We start from the raw sequence: 22,968 nt of genomic DNA on the forward strand, positions 1-22,968 counted from the left end.
AAAAGAGCTGGGACCACCGTTTCCAAGGTGACTGTAATACACAAAGACGTCATGGTTTGAAATCATACATGGCACAGATGGTTCCCCTACTTAAACCAGCACATGTCAATGACCATTTGGATGATATACATGAGTCATAGGAGAAGGTTGTGTGGTCAGATGAGAACAAAATGAACTTTTGGGTCATAATTCCACTAACGGTGTTTGGAGGAAGACTAATGATGAGTTTCATCCCAAGAACACCTTCCCTACTGTGAAGCATGGGGGTGGTAGTATCATGCTTTGGGGGTGTTTTTCTGCACGTGGGACAGGACGACTGCACTGTATTAAGGACAGGATGACCGCGGCCATGTATCGTGAGATTTTGGGGAACAACCTCTTTCCCTCAGTCAGAGCATTGAACATGGCTGGGTCTTTCACCATGACAATGCACACAAACCACACAGTCAGGAAAACCAAGGACTGGCTCCATAAGAAGCATATCAAGGTTCTGGTGTGGCCGAAGCAGTCTCCAGACCTAAACCCAATAGAAAAGCTTTGGAGAGAGCTGAAACTCCATGTTTCTCAGCTACAGCCCAGAAACCTGTCTGATCTCGAGAAGATCTGTGTGGAGGATTGGGCCAAAATCCCTCCTGCAGTGTGTGCAAACCTGGTGAAAAACTACAAGAAACGTTTGACCTCTGTAATTGCAAACTAAGGCTACTGTACCAAATATTAACATTGGTTTTCTTGGGTGTTCAAATACTTATTTGCGGGTGTATCACACAAATAAATCGTTAAAAAAAAATCATACATTGTGATTTCTGGATTTTTCTTTTTAGATTATCTCTCTCATAGTGGACATGCACCTATGATTAACATTTCAGACCCTTCCATGATAAGTGGGCGAACTTGCAATTTAGCAGGGTGGTCAAATACTTATTTTCTTCACTGTATGGGCACAAGTTGTGGGTCTTGACCAAAATAAAAAGATCACGGATACAAGTGGCCAAAATGAGTTTCCTCAGCAGAGTGTCTGGGCTCTCCCTTAGAAAGAGAGTGAAAAGCTCGCTCATCAGCGAGGGGCTCAGAGTAGAGCCGCTGGTCCTGTGAATTGAGAGGATCCAGATGAGGTGACTTGGCATCTGTTTCAGAAGCCTCCTAGACACCTCCCAAGTGAGGCTGTTCTGGATATGTCCCACTGGGAGGAGACCCCATCTCTTGGTTCGCTGGGAATTCCTCAAAATCTTCTTGGAAAAGCTGGAAGAAGTGGCTGAGGAGTGGGGAGTATGGGTTTCCTTGCTAAAGTTTCTGCCCCTCAGACCCGACCTCGGATATGGGGATAAAATTGAGAGCTGGAGAAACACAGATGATAATTTGAGCTATGTGGTCTTTTAAAAATAGCTTGTCTAAATGTTGAACTTGACTCATCATGCTATTTCTCTTCATAAGATTCAAGCCACTTAACTAAAACAAGTCGTCAGCACTTGTTGGATTTAAGATTTTAAAGTAGCCATCCACTTAATCAGTTATTTTTTTCTGTAGGGTGCTATAATTTAAAACAAAAGTTACAGAAACGTGAGAATAGTTTAAACAGATCTATCTATATTCGCCAACAGCTCAGACACTGAATATACATTACAGCAAAAGAGAATTTACATGGGCCTGGGTGAAAGCTTGCTAGGTGTTCTGTGATGGTATTTTCAGCTGGAAAAATATCCTCTTGCTTTGTGTGTTTGCTGCTGGAACAGTCCCCACTCTCCCTCCACCTGGATAGTACGGGCCGACAAGTTTTTCGAAATCCTGCTTGAGTGTTTTTTTTCTCCTATTCTGCTTCTCACTCTACTCACCAAAGCTACATAGAGTTGGTATGCAGAGTGTTCAGACCCCCTGAAATATACTACATCGCAGCCATTAATGTACACATCACACCAGCACATTGATGGAAAAAAATGAATTCTTGAAATTTTTGCAGCTTTTTCACGCTAGCAAGTTTTTAATTTCAAATTCCCCTGGATTTGAGGATCCTCTGGCATTACTTCCTGTAGATCCTTTCCGGTTCTGTCAGGTTCGATGGTGAACAGCCATTTTCAGGTCTCTCTAGAGATGTTCAACTGGGTTTAATTCAGGGCTCTGTCTGGGTCATTGAAGAATAAAGCTACTCTATTTTAGTTGTGTGCCTAGAGTTGTGCTTTATGGAAGGTGAACATTTGGCCCAGTCTGAGGTCCTGAGCACTGGGGGGGGGTTTCGTATCGGATGTCCCTTGACTTGGCCACATTCAACTTTCCTTCTATTGTAACCAGTTTTCCTGTCCCTGTAGCTGGAAAAACACCCCTACGGTGTGACGTTGCCACACCATCCTTCACTGTCTGGACTGTATAGGACAGGTGATGAGCACTGCCTTGTTTTCTCCACATGTACCGCTTAGAATTAAGGCCAAAAAGTTCTATCTTGGTCTCATCAGACCAGAGTCTTGGAGTTCTTTGGGTGTGTTTTTTTTCCTTTTTTTAATGCAAACTCCATGCGGGCTATGTCTTGCACTGAGGAGAGCCTTCAGTCAGGCCACTCTTCCATAAGTCCTGACTGGCGGAGGGCTACAGTGATGGTTGACTTTATACATAGAACAAAGTAACACACGTCATCTACTGGTTGAATCTCTGGAACTCAGCCACAGAGATCTTTCGGTTCTTCTTTACCTCTGTCACCAGGGCTCTCCTCCCCCGATTGCTCAGTTTGGCTAAACAGCCAACTCTAGGAAGGGGTTTGGTCATCCCAAACGTCTTCAATTTAAGGATTATGGAGGCCACTGTGCTCATAGGAATCTTAAGTGGAGCATAATTTCTTTATAACCTTGACCAAATCTGTACCTTGTCACAATTCTATCTCTGAGCTATTCATGTTTACTTTGACCTCACGATTCTCATTTGCTCAGGCATCCACTGTGAGCTGTAAGGTCTAGTTTAGACAGGTGTGAGGCATTCCTAATGAAGTCCAATCAGTACAAATAAACACAGCAGGACTCCAATGAAGGTTTCGAACTATCTCAAGGATAATGATAAGAAATGGACACCACCAAGTGAAATGTGAATGTCATAGCAAAGGGTCTGAATACTTAATGCTTTATTTCAGTTTTTCTTTTCTAATAAATCTACCAAAATTCAATTTTTTTTCTGTTAACATGACGTGCTCAATGTGCATTGAGGGCAGAAAATATGAATTTAAATGATTTTACCAAATGGCTGGCTGCAATAAGTTATTGCTGCAAAAAAATCAAAACCCTTCTATACACAGAAATTGAAGATAATATAAATAAATTACATTGACCAACTAATTTCCATCAAAAAGTCAAGTCAAAGCCATGTGGTTACGATGAGTAGTCATGCTCTAATCATTGACTAGTAAACTAGTGTGTATAAACCCCATCTTCAGTCGTGGTTGTTTAGAAGCCACAGATGACATGCTCTTATGTATGTGTGTGTCTGTGTATACAAACAGGGTGGGGAGAGTCATCAGGACCTCTCCACTTCTCCGGCCATGCACACAATGCAGAGCTCCATATCGCACAGCTTGTACCCAGACACAGGTGAGATTTAGTAAATTAGCATTGCAAAATTGCTTCTTTTGATACCAGAGTTATCTTTCATTCATTCTTCCATTCCACCTACATTTTGATCAATTCTCTGCTATACTCATTTCAAAATTCATTTGAGGCTTTGCTGTACAGTATTTTCTCTTCCTCCAGTGAAGGCTGTGCCTAACCTCCTGAAGTCGCTGCTTTCTGCTGGCAAAGAAGATGGTGGAGACCAGGCAACTGTCCGTCAGCAGGTAGCCTCTTCAGCTCAGGATTTAATCTACTATTTCATCAAGTACTTCAATTTATCACTTGATTCTGAATTTAAAATTGACAGTGTGAATATAATACCTACGCGCGCACACTGGGGAAAAATTCTCAGCCACCAATTGTACAAGTTCTCCCACTTTAAAAGATGAGAGAGGCATGTAATTTTCATCATAAGTATACCTCACCTATGAGAGAAAATGGGGGGGGGGGATTCAGAAAATATATATTTTTTAAAAGAATTAATTAGCAAATTATGGCAGAAAATAAGTACAGTGGTACCTCGGTTTTCGAACGTCTCTGTTTTCATACAAATATATTTTTGAAAAATAAGATTTTTTTGCTTTGGTTTTCGAACGAAAATCGGTATTCGAACGCCCCGATCAGCTGACCAACGATGATTTGTTATTGTGCTTTCAAACGCACCCCCAAAAAAACCCGGAAACGATGTAACGCGTGCAACCGCGAAATCGACGATCAGCACCATTCTGAAACACAAGGATGCCCTCAAAGCAAGTGATGCTTCTAAAGGAAAAACCGTGTTGACCAAGCAGAAGCCACAGATCTTGGAGGATGTGGAAAAGTGCCATCTTGTTTTCGTAAACGAGCTGCTGTTAGCTGGGGATAGTGTTGGCGATGAAGGGGGGAGATGTCGTCTGATGAGGCTGAAGGCAGGAAGGATGTCTCAAGTGCCCATATAAAAGCTATCTGTGCCAAATGGAACGACATCTATAATTTTGTAGAACTCCACCACCCTAACAAAGCAGAATGTTGCAGAGCACTGCAAAATTTCTATCACATTATGAGCCACTTTAGGAAGGTGCTCAAAAGATGGCAGAAACGGTCTACATTCGATTCTTTCTATGTTAAAAAGGGGAGAGTCACCCCCACCGAAGACATTTGAAACAGTTGTTTTGCATTGCTTTTTTTCTTTTGTTCCATTAACCCTCCCTCATTATTGCTTGTTTGAAGTTATTCTGCACTTTTGTTAATAAAAAAGGTTTACAAGGCTGGGGGCTGAGTCGCTACAGATACGGCGATGCACTCCCAGCCCAGCCAAGTATACTCTACTGCTAAAGCATACATTTTAAGTAATAATATTATATAAAGTACTTAAACTTTACATGTGTTTCTACTATGCAGTTTATTATCAGGAAAGGCTAAAAAATAAAAAACGCTTTAAACTATTTTTGAGGCTTGGAACACATTATTTAATTTTCGATTCATTATAATGGGAAAACGCGCTTCGGTTTTCAAACGTTTCGGTTTTCAACCAGCCTTCTGGAACGGATTGTGTTCGAGAACCGAGGCACCACTGTATTTGGTCACTTACAAAGAAGTAAGAGTTCTGGCTCTCTTAGACCTGTTTTTTCTTTAAGAGGCTCCTCTGTCCTCCACTCATCACTATTGGGACCTGTTTGAATATATTATCAATATAAAATTTCACCACCTCAAACCATCACACACTAAATTCCACAATGTCCAAGACTGAAGCATTGTCAGACAACACCAGAAAAACTTGCAACAGGTTGGGAAGACTGAATCTGCAATAGGTAAGCAACTTGGTGTGAAGAAATCAACTTTGGGAACAATTATTAGAAAATGGAAGACATGCATAACCATTGATAATCCACACAAGATTTTTTTCCCCATCCCCCGACTGTATTTCCGGAGCTCAGCCACAGTGGTCTTTGGGTTCTTCTTCACCTCTCACCAAAGCTCTTCTCCCACGATTGCTCAGATCGGCCGGGTGGGAAGCTCTAGGAAGGGTTCTGGTCATCCCAAATGTCTTTCATTGAAGGATTATGGAGCCCGCTGTACTATTAGGAACCTGAAGTGCAGCAGAAGTTTATTTTTCACTTTGGCCAGATTGTGCCCTGCCACAATTCTGTCTGGATGGATGGGAAGGATGTGCAGCAGAGATGGAAATGTGTTGACTGGTGTCGGTACTGTGCTAAATAGATAATTTGAGAAGTTGATGAATGAAGAAAATGAGAGAGAAGGAAAGGTTGAAGAGGCAAGTGTGAAGGACCAGGAAGTGACGATGATTAGTAAAGGGGAAGTCAGAAAGGCACTACAAAGTATGAAAAATGGAAAGGCAGTTGGTCCTGATGACATACCAGTGGAGGTATGGAAGCAATTTGGAGAGATGGCTATAGAGTTTTTGACCAACTTATTCAACAGAATACTAGTGGGCGAAAAGATGCCTGAAGAATGGAGGAAAAGTGTTCATGTTCCCATTTTTAAGAACAAAGGCGATGTTCAGTGCTGTGGAAACTATAGAGGAATACTGATGTTGAGCCACTCAATGAAGGTATGGGAAAGAGTAGTGGAGGCTAGACTCATGACAGAAGTAAGTATCTGCGAGCAACAGTATGGTTTCATGTCTAGAAAGAGTACCATTATTTACCTTGAGGATGCTCGTGGAAAAGTACAGAGAAGGTATGAAGGAGCTACATTGTGTCTTTGTGGATCTAGAGAAAGCCTATGACAGAGTACCAAAAGAGGAATTGTGGTACTGCATGCGTAAGTCTGGTGTGGCAGAGAAGTATGTTAAAATAGTACAGGACATGTATGATGGCAGCAGAACAATGGTGAGGTGTGCCTTAGATTTGACTGAAGAATTTAAGGTGGAGGTGGGACTGCACCAGGGATCAGCTCTGAGCCCCTTCCTGTTTGCAGTGGTAATGGATAGGCTGACAGATGAGGTTAGACTGGAATCCCCTTGGACCATGATGTTCACAGATGATATTGTCATGTGCAGTGAAAGCAGGGAGCATGCAGAGGAACAATTGGAAAGATGGAGACATGCACTGGAAAGGAGAGGAATGAAGATTAGCCGAAGTAAAACAGAATATATGTGCGTGAAAGAGAGAGGTGGACGGGGAAGAGTGAGGCTACAGGGAGAAGAGATAGCGAGGGTGGATGACTTCAAATATTTAGGGTCAACAATCCAAAGCAATGGTGAGTGTGGTAAGGAAGTGAAGAAACGGGTCCAAGCAGGTTGGAACAGCTAGCGGAAGGTGTCTGTTGTGTTATGTGACAGAAGAGTCTCTACTAGGACAAAGGGCAAAGAAACAACAGGAAGCAGAACTGGAGGTTGCAGAAATGAAGATGTTGAGGTTCTCGCTCGGAGTGAGCAGGTTGGATAGAATTAGAAATGAGCTCATTAGAGGGACAGCCAAAGTTGGATGTTTTGGAGACAAGATTCGAGAGAGCAGACTTCGATGGTTTGGACATGTTCAGAGGCGAGAGAGTGAGTATATTGGTGGAAGGGTGCTTGGGATGGAGCTGCCAGGCAAAAGAGCGTGAGGAAGACCAAAAAGAAGGTTTATGGATGAGGTGAGGGAAGACATGAGGGCAGTTGGGGTTAGAGAGGAAGAGGCCGAAGATAGGCTAAGATGGAAAAATATGACACGCTGTGGCGACCCCTAACGGGACAAGCCGAAAGGAAAAGAAGAAGAAGAAGACTTGCGGGTGTGCTGAAGCCTATCTCAACTGATCTAAGGCAAGAGGTGGTTCACGTGCAATTTTGTGTCTTCAATTAACTTACCATGCATGTTTTGGGGATATGGGAGGAAACTGGAGTACCCAGAGAAAACCCACAGAAATGAGCTTTTTTTTTTTCACAGACAAAATAAGATGTACATTATACTGTATTCGGTGATGTAGGTCTAGAGCGTTGGCCTCAGTTCTGAAGACTGCATGGTCACCCCTGTGCCTGTGTGGATTTTCTCCGGGCACTCCGGTTTCCTTCCACATACGAAAAACGTGCATTAATTGGAGACTATGAATTACCCTTAGCTGGTATTGTGAGTGCAACTGTTGTCTCTCTCCATGTGCCCTGGGATTGGCTGACATCCAGTTCAGGATGTACCCTGCCTCCTGTCCAATGACAGCTGGGATAGGCGCCAGCACCACCGCAACCCCTTGTGAGGATAAGAGTCTCAAAAAATGGATGGATGGATGGATTATACTGTGCTGTCATCTCTGGTTTGCATGCTTTAACTTGACAGTTGCAGTGGTGTGAGTAGAATTGATTCACTTAAGATGTCAAGTAGTAGACAGTCACCAAACTCCACTAAAGCTAAAATGAAACTCCAAAAGTTCTTGAATGAATATAAGCCTTTGATTATTGTTGTATGCTTTATTTTTATACTAATATATTTATTTTTTCAAACCTTATTCGTCCAGGTAAGGCAATTGAGAACTGATTCTTATTTGCAATTCCCACGTGCCACCTGAAACCACAGGAAAAATAGCAAAATAAAAACATACAAATCCACAGATGACAAACTATACAAGTTAAACAGCTACTTAATACTTTAGATCATAGCTCATGGTGAATGAAATGTTCAAAATGGGCTAAAAACACATGTGGCAATCATATACAGTAGTCACAAAACAAAATTTATTTCCAGGTTTAACAAGATAGCAAGGCTAGCATTAGCACTATAAGCAAGCTGACATTAGCCATGGCTGCTACACTCATAGCATCACATATTTGTAATGGAGTATTACTATCACACTACGTTGTTTCTGAATCCTCTCATTTGCCTGAAGTGCTTTTGCTTTGCTTCTGATTGCCAACAAGGAATGCGCTTTCTAAAATTTATTTTCCAGAGGTAGATAGTAGACAGCTAGATTGCCTTAGCTTATGTAAATCGCCAAAAGCGAGAGGCAACACATCAAAGCCACAGAAAACCTCAAGTACATTTGTGAGGTTTAAGGAGTTATTTTTCTAGAAAATACTGATTAAACTCCAAACTGTTTAACGTGAGAATCATTTGCCTATGGTTTTACTTTTGGTTCTGCTGTTTCAACGTTACACGTCAACTTTCAGGTTGGCTGTGCTGAGCCCCAGCAGGACAGGATACTTGTTTGAGTTGCTCTCTTTTGTCCATGTAGGATGTGCTGCTGCTGAAATTTCTTTTTTTTTTTTTTTTAAGGATCCCATCTGCTGCATGGACAATGAAGCACATTGCTCAGATTTGGGTACCAGCCATGCATACATAATTCAGCTTGTTTTCTGCCTCATTGTGCAACTCGTTAAGCCTAAAAAAAATGCCACGCTCCAGATTTATGATTGAGATTTATCATGTTGTTCAAGGAAAAAAAAATGTTTAAAAGCAAATGGCACACTATTTCATCACCAACAGCTCCTGTCGAGTGGCAGTACAAGACTAAATAGGGATAAACAATTGAGTGCAATTATAAATTCCCTGCCTGCCAAGGCTGCCATTATCTTGATTGTTTCACCTTGATTGTGTATCTGAGGAATCTGATAAACAAGTATTTGTCTCATATTACCAGCTTTACCGCTAATCACTACAGTAAATACACGTTTCCCTTTGTGAAACATGAATATACAGACCTCATTACGTGGATGAAAACTGCTAGCCTAATATAATGAAACATATGGCCCGATTAGCTCCCACTTTCATATTCTCTGAGGCAGTTTGATTTCACTGTCTGTCTTACAGATCACACACAAACCTTTCCCCACAGGCTCTATTTCTGATTTACTGGCTCAGTGAAGTCTGAGCTCTAGGATTTCTTCACAGTGGTAAATCGCACTTAGATTGTTGTAAAATGCAGATGGGGAAAATGTGGAGGTCGAGAGTTTGATTCTGATTCTACCGGAAGACCTGTTAGAAAAGCCAAGTTGAGACTTGATAATAGCTTTTCTGTTCCAGAATGTGCCTCGTATCATGGTTCAGTCGGCCAGTATTGAAGAGGGAATGAGCACAGGTCAGCAAGTAAGTTCTAGAAGTCAATATGTTCTCATCTATCAAGAATGTCTGTGTGAATTGGTCCCTTTAAGAATACAGTGGTGCCACTACTTACGAACGTCTCCAGTAATAAAAAATTACGGATATGAAACCCCTTCTCGGAAAAATATTGTCTCTAGTTACAAAGGAAATTCATGATATGAAAGGAAAAACATGGGCGCTGGATTCCATTTGGAACTGATTATGCAATTTTAACTTGTTAGGAAACGACTTCCGGAATGGATTCATTTCATAAGTAGAGGTACCACTGTACTCAGTCATACTTTGTGTTTATGGATAACTCTGGCTTCAGGATCTTTATTTTGGCACACCTCTTGAGCTAGAGGATGGTGGGCTCTGAGCCTTGGAAAAATACTCAAACCATGGCCTACCGGTTTCAAAGTCCAAGTCTTTCCAGATGAGCAACTGTCACCCATTACTCACACTTATCAAAGATTCAACAATTGAGCAAACAAAGCTCACATTGAGCAGCATGTCACTGATGCAGATACTGTAGGACAAATAATTACCTGATGACATCCACTCTAGCGTCTGGTGTAACATATAAAAAAAAGCCCCACATTCGAGCTCATAAAATTTGGGGATCAACTTCCTCACTATTCTGTATCTGTGCTTTCAAAAAAAAAAGTGTGGTGGAAATGACAAGAATGCTTTCAAGGGAGGCACACTCAGTTAAAGGGTTGTTTAAACGATAACGTAAAAATGAAAACAAAAATAGACAATTGTTTGTGTAGAGACAGCAGTCTGGGACCTTAAAATGGGTCTTGGGCGTACTTGTTTCAAAATTACACCATTCTTTTCATGTAAAGGCTAAAATTTATACCTGTGAAAATGGAGGACATGCCAAGTATGTTATGATCAAATCAATACTAATTCTTCTAAATCTTTACTCGCGTTGTATTACCAGCACACACTGAAGTGTCAATGCAGAATTGCGAAGCCCTGTGTTAATGCTGTGCAAGAAACCCATCTTAGATCTCCTTTCATACTTTTAGCACTCCTAACAAGTTGTACTGGTTATTGTTTAGGTTCCTATTGAGGAAATCAGCTCTCCTGTCATCCAACACGAGAGCCCCAGATCAGTGCCTCTTCCTCCACCAATCATCCCAGTGACTGAAGACTCCATCCAGAGCATAACAAGGGAGGTGTCAAGCGGTTACATTAAGAGTATCTCTGCTGCACCGCTTTCAGAGGTCTACATGCTCAGCTGGGACCCTCCTTCATCGTCAGGCCACACGGCTGAAAGCTGTGCAGCCATGACACATCAAGAAGAAAATAAAGTGACAGAGATACCCCCCTTTCACTTTGATAGTAGTTTTGGATCTGAACCTCTGGAGACCTTGCAGGCAGCTACTGAGAATATTGACGTGCTGCAGTCCACAGCAAATGACTATCAATCTGCTTTAAACCAGAGTCACCAAGAACCAGATCCATACCTTGTAGCGCAGGAAGTAAGAGGCCCAGCTCCATGTGTAGAGTCCAATATTCCAAACAGGCCAGTATATTTGAAGGGGGACATGATGGAATCTGAACAATTAGACAGTGTGCTGCCAGTGAATAATTTACCTTTAGTACAGGAGCAACAACAATTAGACTCAAAGCCAAAGACCTCCCTGAAGGTTCATATGGATTTAAAAGAGCAAGTGTTAGAGAAAGTAGAACTCTCAAAACAAGACCAGTCTGAGGACTCTGAAGAGTCTGCTCTTATCTCTACCCAAATATCCTCTGATTCACCTTTCGTCTCATTGAAGGACTCTGACCCAATAGCTTGCTCACAGAAACAATCCCATTTAAAAAGCTCTATTTGTCCTGCCATCTCAGCTTCATCCAGTGATGAGGTCCTCCTCGAAGCAGCACCTGATCCCTTAGCCGCGCCCAATGTGCAATGCTCCAAATCTCCTGTAGCACCAGTAAACCCTTTCAAGATCCAGAAAGTTCAGTCTTCAGACCTCAAGTCCTTCCAGCGTATACTCGGGGAGCCGATGGGGGAATCAGGTCAGACTGAGCCCTTGGAGCTTATTTTAGACTGTGAGGAACAAGGCGGAGCTTCTGCAGTCACTCTGCCTGACTGGATTAAAGGCGGCGAATTTGTCACTGTTGGGACCAATAAAAGAGGCACCGTGCGCTATGTAGGCCCTACAGATTTTGCTGAGGGCATGTGGGTGGGAGTTGAACTTGAGGTACCAGCAGGTGAGTTTTTTTCCTTTTGCTTTCAAACCAGGGTTTCCCAACTGTTCTTATAACGTAGTCCAGTTAGAATTGATAAACCTCTGGAGGACAAGTGACAGAGTGGGAGAAGTGCACTGCAAATCTCTTTGACACCGAGACCGCATCATTGCTCAGTTTGCTTCAACTTGCGCAGTTTCAAAAAAGTTTGAGTTCAGTTTTGCGAATTCAAGTGGGTGGGAGAAAAAAAAGTGTGCGAGTAGATAGATATCCATTTCACCTACTGTCCTTGGAAATTATCCAATTTAATTTCATCCAAAAGTTCTTTACTTAAAATCTTTGTATGCATTGTAGTATCAATCCTTGCCAATGACATATAGTGACAGGCAGAACATTTAAATGCTTGTACACTAGATGGCAGAAGATACCTCTAACCTGTCCATCCATCAATATACACGTATGTAAAATGTTACTTTTTTTCCCACTTTTCCTTATTTATAGGAATGATTGAATACAAATATTATAATTCTATAAAATACTGACAGCAGAGCTCTCAAATATTAATCGTGTCAAAGCATTTAGTTGCAGAAAATGAACTTTTGGAGTGTTACTTGATACTTTGGTCTCTTAACTTTCATCCAGACTGGCATCTAAGTTTAAATTTTGGTGGTGTTTCCCAAGATTTTTCCCATGTAAAATCTGCATCTTGGCTTCCTATAAAGGTTGGGAAACACTGGACAAGACTATAGGGCCATTTGTCAGGAAAACAAAGCATCATGTCTGTCTTTTACCAGGAAAGAATGACGGCTCCGTAGGTGGGAAGCACTACTTTCACTGCAATCCCGGTTATGGAGTCCTAGTCCGGCCAGACCGGGTCAGCCGCGGGGGTTCCAAACGCCGTCAGCAGCAGTCGAAACGTCGTAGCGCCAACATGTCTGGATCCAGCCCGCACCTGGCGGCCCTCACGGCTCTGGCTAAAGGTGATAGTGCCTGCGCATCATCATCTGCTTGCAATAGTACAGAGGACAATAAAAATTCCTGAAACGAGTGAGCTGTGCAGATTTGGGTTTGAACCATCCTCTAGATCGCAAAGTTGCTGCTGTAAATGAAACTTAACAAAATGCAGATATGTTTATACATGTGCAGCAATTACTCATTTCTCCATAGGTTTTCAAGCAGACCAGCAGAAGCTCATCCATGCTTTTATTGCAGGTAGATTTTACTATTGTAATGGTCTTCTAACTGGTCTTCCCAAAAAGACCATTAAACAGCTGCAGCTCATTCTGAATGCTGCAGCTCAGTTTCTGACCTGAACAAAGAGGTCGGAGCATGTAACTCCAATTCTGAAGTCTCTACACTCTCTTCCAGTCAGCTTTAGAATATATTTTAAAGTTCTGCTGCTGGTTTATAAAATGGTTTAGGTCCTGAATACATCAAAGAAATGCTAATGGGATAGAAACCTAGTAGATCTCTAAGATCATCAGACTCAGGTCAAATAGTGGAGCGCAGAGTCGAAAGCAAACATAGTGAAGCAGGATTTAGCTATTATGCTGCACACAAATGGAATAAGTTGCCAACAGAGTTGACAGTGTGTTTTCAAATTTAGATTAACAACTTTTTTTCACATGCTTTTTAGAGTGAGTTCCATTTTCAGTGATATTTCTTGCACTAAAAGCTGTTTTAATAGTACTTTTTTTGAATGTTTTTACCTTTGTATTTTAATGCTTTTAATCATGTAAAGCGCATTGAGTTACCTTGTGAAATGCGCTATACAAATACATTTGCTTTGCTATACTAGATTTAGAATTTTAATGTGGCATCATAATGTTTTACTATTGGTTGTTTTTCCAAAATTGACTTTCATGCATTTTGGTTATTGTTTTTGTGTGCCTTAAAGTTTGTTGAGAAGTCTCCACATAAACTGTACAATGAGGGTTTTATCTTCTAAAATTACATTTAAGACATTGCAATCTTCATAATTGCCTCTGGGAGTTTTTTTTTTTTTTTTTAGTTATGACATGAGTTTATATATATGAAATGCCTTTTTTAGGAGACAAGTTTTGTAAGGGGCACTATGACAAAACCCTTGCCATAATCGCGTACTAGCAAATCATTTTGGGGGACTTTGAGAAGTTGTTGCAATAGGCCTTGCAATGCCCCTGAACAGACCACAATTGAGGTTTCAGTACATGCCATGTTGTAGAAAACTTTTATCTGACGAAATAGTACCTATAAACAGGCATCAATAATGGTCCCATCCATCCATCCATAAATGTTCCAAACTGTTTATCCTCACAAGGGTCGCAGCCCATCCCAGCAAACTTCAGGTGAAAAGCGGTCTACACCCCGAACTGGTTGCCGCGACAGTCCTAGTAAACTTAAAAATGCATGGCCTCAAAAACTGTTCATATCCCTCTGTTAATAAAAGAAAAAAACAACCATGACCACTGAAATAAGTGGCCAAAGTAATTGAAAGAAACTGGCTGGCCGGTATGCACATCTGTCTCGTGGTTCGGAGATTGTGCATTTGAATCAGTCAACACAGAGACATGTTCAACTAAGTTGTGTTGTCTTTTTCAGTGACATTTCTTTCACTGTCTCACTGACAGTGAAAGAAATGTCTTGATTGCCTCAAAATGGTGTGCATTAGTCCAGGCCCATTTCATTAGTTACAAAAGTTATTCTGTTGAAACTTTTTTTTTTTGTTTTTGGGGGGAATTTCAGTCATTAATTTCATTACTTGTCATTTTATAGAGTATGGGTTTTTTAACAGAGAGGTAACAATTTTGCCCATCTGTGTACATCTCCAACCCGAAAAAACAAATTTGACTGTAAACAATTCCAGCCTACTTGGTTCAAATGTATGATGTAATTATAAGCTAGGTGACAACTTCTTGTGTTTTTAAAGTACAAATTTAATGAAAACTGGTGACTGATGAGTACTTACTTTTTAAAAATGTAAATATTTGAGCTAAAGTGAGCACGATCAGATTTACACAAAGTCATAAATCCAGAGATTTCAGTGATATACCTTTATTCTCTTGTTCATTATATATATCATACTAAAATAAACACAAGTTAAAAAAATGAACAAAGAAACTGTACAAAAATGTATATATACTACATCTTAATTACAGAACAGTCTACTGTCCAAAAAAGGCACTAAATTTCAAAATGGGCAATACAATAAAACTGAACATAACAGCTTTTGAAATGGACACACACTAGCATTCAGTCCTCTTTTTCTGAGCTAAAATGGGATCAGGTGTTTTAACAGGTGATATTGAGGAGAACCGTATAACATGGAAACCCTGACGTACCACAAATGGACACCTCCAGAGAAAGAAGCACAACGACGGGAGTAGTTGTTGATGCTGGGAGGGACAAGGCTTGGGTTGCCGGGCTTTGTCTCAGCAAAGTCACCTTACTGGAAATGTTATACATCCGATTCACTACCTTAGCACCTGGACACTCCTTTTGTTCATCCAGTAATGACATCTACTGAGCTTGAACACTCAGGTTAAACACTGCTGGATAGAAATTTGGACTGATAGTTAATCTCTGAAATAATTAATTTGAAAGTGGCTTGAAGTGAGAACATCTCATCACACTTGTATGTGCGCGGCAATGACAAAGTAATCTTTATATTCTTTATGTGGGCCACGATCGTCACGCAACAACAACTGACAACTACATTCAAATTTTTTTTAAATGTTATTTTGCCTAGAGTTTAAAAAAAAAGTTAAATGGATTTGGAAAAACACGATGTGATTGGTTTGTCATTTTTAAATTGCTCCACAAAAAAAGGCATTTGTTACACTAAAAAACAAAAAAGGCATTTCATGTTGTGTAATTTCATTTTTTTGACGAATGAAACCAAGGTCAATTTAAATCAGATCTTAAATAATGACATTACAGAGTGGTTATATATGGCTGCTTATTGTGCGGGCTCACTGTTTACTATTGATGCCACTTGACAGAAGATTTTAAAGTTAGGAAATCTAAAATGGTGACAAACAGGTTACCACTATATCTCCACAATTCTGAACTACTTAGTTATGTTTTCGCACATTTTACTGCAATTACCCTCAAACATATTTAGAAACAAATCTCTTTAATAGTAGGATTCAATCACATCTTGTTTTATTACAAATCCATTGTGGTGTAGCAAGGGAAAATGCTTTAAAAAAAAAACATTTCTGGACTAAAGTGTATTTGTCTAATATGGCAATTATTTTTTTTTCCTTTTCCTCCACCAGTTCTGACAAATTAGGCAAGCTCAAACTGCGTTAATTTCACAATGGAGGCTGATTTAAGGGCAGACGACAAGATCATATCAGGTTGAAGTCCAAAGCAAAACATTTTCCTCTTTTTAAGGTGCATTGTCATTTGTCTTTCACTCCATACCTCAGACAAACAGGAAGACTTGCTCAGTCTAGTAATGAATGGCAATAGAAAGTTTAAAAAAAAAAAAACAGGCAAACAAAATAAAACTGATTAATTTAACAATAACCATGTACAGTATTTATTTTTTTTCAAAACACTTTGTACATTAGCCTAAAAAAATGAGTATAAATACTTTTTTTCTTTTTACCCTAAAATCCTTTTTGTTTTTAAATCCTTTTTGAAATGCATGTGCCAGATAGGAGTAATCACCTCATACATGCTTAAGATTTTAGATTTAAGGGGAGCTTTTGATAAATACTTTCAATGTCATTTAAACCACAGTCCAAATCAGACAATTGAAATGCCTTCAAAGGAAACTTAGTATTTCATTGCATACTCATTTCCTGATAAAACATTCCAAAATTATCTCTATAAAGAATAGTTTCACACTTCGGGAAAACTTTTTTAAGCATCAGATTAATGAGGACTATTTAAAAAAAAAAATGACCCCTCCGCCCCCCCCCAAAAAGAATTAAAATAAAAAATGATTATCTTAGCCTACAGACTAAGATTATTATGCAAAATATTTCTCTATAAAACTCAAAAGTCTAAACAATTTGCATTGATATATTTGCAAGATCTTAGTTCCTGGAGGACAATGTGTGGATACAATTTATTTTCAACTCTTAATACTGGAACTTATTTACTCTTGATGCTGTCACAATGAAACTGTACAGTGCTTTGTGATATTTTTTTTCCTTTTCTTTTTACTTTTATTAAGAGGAATGTTTAGGAATACATAAATGGTACCAATAAAAATGAAAAGCAGGATACCCATTTTGTAAGTTCACTGGCAGGCTAAATAGATACAATAATTCATGAATCTCCATTCATCTAAAGAAAAGTAGGGATAAAAAATCCGAGCATGGTTAAATTTCATTACGAGCATAACAGCACGAAGAGCAACAAAGTTCCAATATTTTTGTTATTAAGGGAAAGGTGAAAATGAATCACTCTTTACACCTTATTCAGTCAGTTCTTTACAGAGTTTTGGAGAACCTGATTTTTTTAAAACTGTATTTTTACTTCTTGCTTCAATTATTTTCCTTTGCACGTTGAAATGTTCCGCAGAGCCATGAAAAAGTGTTTGCCCCTTCCTGTTGTTTTCATTTTTTGGCCATCACACACAAAGGTTTCAAATAATCAAACCAATTCTAATATCACTCAGCGATAACACGAGGAAACCCAAAGTGCACTTTTCAAATGACAATTTAATGTATTAAGGCACATAAAAAAAAAAATCAAAATCTTTCTGACCCTGTAAAAAGTAATCACAAAGCCACTGTGACTAACTACAAATTTGGGAAAGGTGAATTAAATTCCACAACCCACACCCAAACCTGATTACCACCACACTTGTTGAATCAAGAAATCACAAATAGAATCAGTCAGAGAATGTGAAGTTGACTACAAGCTCTCAAGAACCAATGCATCATGCCACAATCCAAAGAAACTCGAGAAGAAATGAGGAAAAAAAGGTGATTGAAATCCATCAGCCTGCATAAGGTTACAAAGCCATTTCCAAGGCTTTGGGGCTCCACTGAACCACTATCAGAGACATTATGCAAAAATGGAGAAAACTGAGAACAGTGGCAAATCTTCTCAGGAGTGGACCACCAAGATTCTGACAACGACTTTCCCAGAAACATCTTGATCAAGATGTTTCTGGGCAAGAGTTTTGGAGAAACATTCTGTGGACTGACAGTTCAAAAATGTAACTTTTTGGAAGATATGCAGCCTGTTACATCTGGTGTAAAAATGGCGCAGCATTTGATGATAAAAAGAACACTATGCCATCAGTGAAGCATGGTTGTGGCAGTGTAATGGTCTAGGGCTATTTTGCTTCCTCAGGACCAGGACAACTTGCTGTGATTGATGGAACAATGAATTCTGCTGTGTATCAGAAAATCCTAAAGGAGGCCTCAGTTCATGCCCTCAAACTCAAGTGCTCTTGGATCATGCTGCAGGACAATGATTCGAAACACACTTGTAAATCCAGCGCTGAATGACTTAAAAAAAAAAAAAAGTTTTGGAGTGGCCAAGTCAAAGTCCAGATTTAAGTAGAATTGAGATGCTGTGGCGTTGTAACATTAAACGGGCAGTTCAGCTAAAACTGAATTTTCTATTACCTTGGGTTGTGTCTGAGTGATATTAAAATGGGTTGGGTTATCTGACACCTTTATGAATTTTTTTTCTTTTTTAAATCAGAAAGGGGGCAAATACTGTAAATTTAAAAAATCAGAATGGATTTATGCTGCAAAACTACAATACCCCCCACACTTGACAAAAAAAAAAACAAGAAAAAAAAAACAACTTATCTCATAGTGCAATAATGGAAGCAATAGCTGACCATTCAAAACTATGAACTGAAATCAGTCCAGGCTGATTAGGTTGACAGACTGCTCATATTTGAGTGAAGACATTTACTTCCTGAACTTGTTAACTGCTGTCTATACAAAGATTCTCAAATAAAGAAAACATACATAAGCATTTTTCCCCAGAATGTAACTCTATTCCTTTGGTGAAAAGTGCCGTGCTCAGTTTAACCAAAAAGTTGCCGCGTCATCAGTCGGAGACTGGCTTGAAGAAATGACACTTCTGCCATTTTGACAATTTAGAGAGCTACAATTGCATTCAAAGGTGATACTTTTCACCCATGAGGTTACTTTCGGCTTGTCCCTTTCGGGGTCGCCACAGCGTGTCATCTCAGATGAACGCACATATATGTTTGGCACAACTTTTACGCCGGATGCCCTTCCTGACGCAACCCTTCTCAGGGAGTGGAGGCCCCAGTGGGATACGAACCCACAACCCCTGGTTTACCAAACCAGTGCTCTAACCACTGAGCTCCGGGGCCTCTGGTACTTTTCACCCATGAGCTAGTTAAATTGGCATAGTCCGGTCTGGACATGTGTGGTTTAGGCTTGATGTCCGTAGTTACTTAAAAAAAAAAAAAAAAAAAATCTCAAATCACAATCTTTTGGCCATGATAGATAGAGGCAGAAAAGCCACTATTATATGTCCGACCTCCGTTAGCAAACATTACAACTTGCTGTATTTGGGTCAAACTGGCCTAATAGAAAACATCTAAAACATGTGCCAGATCTATTTGAAGAAATGGCTTTGGATGTCCGAGAAGACCGTGGTCAGACCAGAAGGTGGTGCTGAAAGCCGATTTTCAGCCAGCCACGTCACAGCATCTTTTCCTTTGGCATGGATGGCGTTAAAACAAAAAACAGATTCCATTAGTAGATAGCTTACATTTGCTTGATTATCACATTGACCCATAAACTGATTCTTCATCGCCTCAAGCACTTAAGCCATGGATGAGCTAAATATCACAATGATTGTGAAGACATTCTACTGTTGAATGTAAACTTACCATTAGGTTTTTTCACACTTAAAAAAAAAACAAAAAACATTTGATATCACAGTTCTAATCATGATTCCTGACTGCAAGCAGTTCTGTAGGGAGATTCAAAAGAAATGTGTTCATTCAACTTCAGGTTTACATTCAACAGCAGAAAACCTCAAAGGTTCTGTCAAGGGCTGAGAACATTCCAACGGTTGCGAGGGCGGGAAACGGAACTGCCTACCAACAGATTTGTTGTGACGAAGGAGACGCTCTCCATTTGTCTCTCCAAAAGACATCGTCCAGAGGCTTCTCTTGCTGTTAATTGCACAATGACAAGGGTAAGTCAGAGAGTAGCTAGGTAGCACACCATTAAGGTGGGGTGACTGAGAACTAGAACACCCATTTATCTTATATATAGTACACATTTGCTGAGTTTGTCTCTGAGGCTGCGTGAGACTGAATGAGGATTGGCTCAGACAACCAGGCTGTAGAGGTAAGGAGGAGTGGGGGAGAAAAAAAAGAGACGACAGTGTCCAAGGAGGAGGAGGGGAAACAAGGGATGTACAATGAGAAGCACAGGTTTTGGTTTTGAGAAAAGGCTAGGGATTCCACTTCCTTTTTTCTTACTCCAATGACAACTTTCAGGCTGTATCCTTTGTCTTTAGTGGTGAAGATTAGTTAATACATAAGGAAACTTGAGACAATCAGTCATGATGGATTGTTTCGGGAAGGTAGTGTGTGAGGTCTCATGAAGAACAAGGAACACCCTGGAACGAGGAACTTACGGCAAAATGTTGCACATTTGGATTATAGGAACTATCGCCTCGATTCAGATCCTTGGATTTTTTTCTGAGATGCTAGGAGGAGGACACTTTCGAGAGGCCCAGGAACGTTTTTTCTTTGAAATGGGGATCTTGAACCCCAAACGACACATATGATTGGGCAACTAATCACTGCATTTTGTTTCACCCAACCTTCGACACTCAATTGATTTAAGTTTCTGGGTTGTTTTCAGGGTTTCTTTCCTGGTAATTTTGCTGCCACCGTACATTGTGTGTTGTACATATGTTTAGCAATGTTAAGTCTCCAGAACATTTTTGTACAAGGGCACAGTAAAAACAAAAAGTAACAAGCCCAATTAATCCTACAACTACACCCAAAATTAACCACTGAAGACGGTCTACCGCACATTGATAGTCAAAGAGGTCGCTCAAAGCAAGCTCTTTTTTTGCACCTTTGATCCTGGACACCCACCTTTTAACTGGGCTGGAGCCTAATGCAGCTCCCTAATTCACATTTTGCAACTTTTTCAAAGTGTTTAGCTGTGGTTGCCCGTCTAATGCAAGAAATTCAATTACAGCTCTTTGCCTTCTAACAGGCATCCAACAATGACCCAATTTGGAAAATGGCTGCCAAGAGGACAGGCTTTAAAAAAAACAAGATAAGTCAGATAAATTCCTTTCTTAGTTTAAATTAAATTGGACTCATTACCTTTTGACTGCCCTCGTAAAACCTCATGAGTGGTATACACCAGGTACGGTGTTTTTCCGACACGGAACTCAAGCGCTTACACCAATTTACATATTCTTCCCATGGTTTAAACTGACAATGGTCCTCCAAAATCTTCCCAGTTCTCAGGTAACATTTCTGCTGTTAAAATGCACCTTTTAATTCCTCCTTCCCTTCACCATCTTGGTGCATTCTCCCTTCTTGCCATTCAGTCATCCTCCAGGACTTCTGTCTTGATGTCGTTAGGGACTCCTCCGGTTCTAGATAGGGCCAGAATTGTGTGATTGACAGCAGCCATTTCCACAGCCAAAGAGATTGGGTCCTGGTGCTCGCTGTGTGTAGCACTGTCATCCTGGAACAAGGAGGGAGGATGAAAGGAATTAAAGATGGATGAGAGAAGTCACAAGTTAAATACAAATAACTAAAAGAATCGGGAGAGAAAGTTTTGGAATCAGAATTGCTCAAATTCAAACGATACCCGACCCTACCTTTCAAATACCAAAAACATGCTTGGTAGGTTAATTGAAATTATTTATTGCCCATAGGTGTGATTGTGACTGTAAAAGTGTTTTTATATTTTCATATGTGTCCTGCAATTGAGTGGGATCCAGCTCAGGGTTTACGCCGGGTCTCGCCGAAAATTGCTGGGATAGGCTCCAGTACTGACGCCTCTGACCCTAATGAGGATGGATGAATGAATGGATGGATTTTCTTTTGATGTGAACTGAATATTTTGGACATGTTGCTACAGTATATTGTTTATGGGGATGTTTGAACTGGAAAATGAATTTTTGACGATGGGATTATGTTAATTCATTAAGCCTACGGTTGGATAAAACTACAAGATTTCAGCCCAGTTATTGGTCTGATTTGCTAGTGTGAATCATTTTCCAGACCGGGACGAGCATATGTTGTCCAGAACCACAACATGTCTTGTGTGACATAATCCACAATCAACAGTAGCGCTAAGATGGCAAAATGAAAAGTCTGGCTTTTTTTATTTTTGGCATATGTTTTGGGTAGGATTACATATCAAAAAGACCCCCCCAACATAGCACCTTGACATCACCTAATAAGACTTACATCTTGCAACAGTGCTTCACCTTCCTTTGTCCCCATTGTCAACATTTATTTGGATGCACGAAGCACTGATTACCGAAACCGTAGCAAATAAATTGTCAAAATGCTGGCATAATGTTTACATACAAACGTGAATACTAGCACTAATTATAGTATTGGTTATATCACCTGCTCGCTAACGCTATCAAAAGTATATAAACATTAACTCAAGGTCTCCTTGAAGAATGGACAGCCCAAACCACCTTTTTATTCTTTTATTCAACACAAAACACTGCCCCTATCAAAACTAGTGCCATGGTAATGTTTGTATTAGGACGCATTAACAATTTCCAGTCCCAACTCCACCAACAGCATTAGTTCTAGATGAAAGCGAACTTTGTGAAAATTCCTGAAAATACAAATGCGAGCACTAGGGGGGTCCGGGGCCATACTCCCCTGTGAAAATTTTTTTAAAAAAATGGATGGCTCTGGCGATATCTCTGTGAACAAAATTCAGACAAAAATTGTAAGTAAAATTTCTAAGTTCTGACCAAAAAAAAAAAAAATTGGGCAGAAGTTCCCCAAGGGCCAAGCGCAGATTTTTTTGCCCCCCATTCCCCTATCACTGGATAGCACAAAATCACATTTGTCATTAAAATATGCCATCTTATCTCAAGACAAATAAATCAAGTGAACTATTCAGTAAAAAGACATCTAAAATTGTCCTTTTCCCCACATTATACATATTATAGTATAAATATAGAATATACACGAAAATATATCCTAGAATTTCTACAACGTACAGCAAAACACGTTAAAGAAG

At 40.0% G+C, this 22,968-nt stretch overlaps 2 protein-coding genes across 13 annotated transcripts in view; one reads left to right on the forward strand and one right to left on the reverse strand.

Annotated features, from left to right (window-relative positions):
• Nucleotides 1-14,631, forward strand: part of LOC133496270 (kinesin-like protein KIF13B) — a 70,104-nt gene extending 55,473 nt beyond the window's left edge. For 3 of the 8 annotated variants that reach the window (XM_061811631.1, XM_061811632.1, XM_061811634.1), the window contains 6 exons: nucleotides 3,476-3,563; nucleotides 3,723-3,805; nucleotides 9,515-9,577; nucleotides 10,639-11,800; nucleotides 12,571-12,756; nucleotides 12,944-14,631. In XM_061811631.1, the coding sequence (XP_061667615.1) occupies nucleotides 3,476-3,563; nucleotides 3,723-3,805; nucleotides 9,515-9,577; nucleotides 10,639-11,800; nucleotides 12,571-12,756; nucleotides 12,944-13,089 (1,728 nt within the window). In that variant the 3' untranslated portion in view covers nucleotides 13,090-14,631. Of the gene's footprint in view, nucleotides 1-3,475; nucleotides 3,564-3,722; nucleotides 3,806-8,767; nucleotides 9,480-9,514; nucleotides 9,578-10,638; nucleotides 11,801-12,570 lie in introns of those variants that run through there. The other 5 variants (XM_061811633.1, XM_061811635.1, XM_061811636.1 and 2 more) reach the window with 3 other exon arrangements.
• A 132-nt stretch (nucleotides 14,632-14,763) lies between these two features.
• LOC133496421 (homeobox-containing protein 1-like) overlaps nucleotides 14,764-22,968 on the reverse strand; it is a 51,059-nt gene continuing 42,854 nt past the window's right edge. For 3 of the 5 annotated variants that reach the window (XM_061811996.1, XM_061811997.1, XM_061811995.1), the window contains exon 10: nucleotides 14,764-21,438. In XM_061811996.1, the coding sequence (XP_061667980.1) occupies nucleotides 21,295-21,438 (144 nt within the window). In that variant the 3' untranslated portion in view covers nucleotides 14,764-21,294. The remainder of the gene's footprint in view (nucleotides 21,439-22,968) is intronic. The other 2 variants (XR_009793782.1, XR_009793781.1) reach the window with 2 other exon arrangements.

This window comes from Syngnathoides biaculeatus, chromosome 23 (genome assembly GCF_019802595.1).
Source record: "Syngnathoides biaculeatus isolate LvHL_M chromosome 23, ASM1980259v1, whole genome shotgun sequence".
Taxonomy (NCBI): Eukaryota; Metazoa; Chordata; class Actinopteri; order Syngnathiformes; family Syngnathidae; genus Syngnathoides; species Syngnathoides biaculeatus.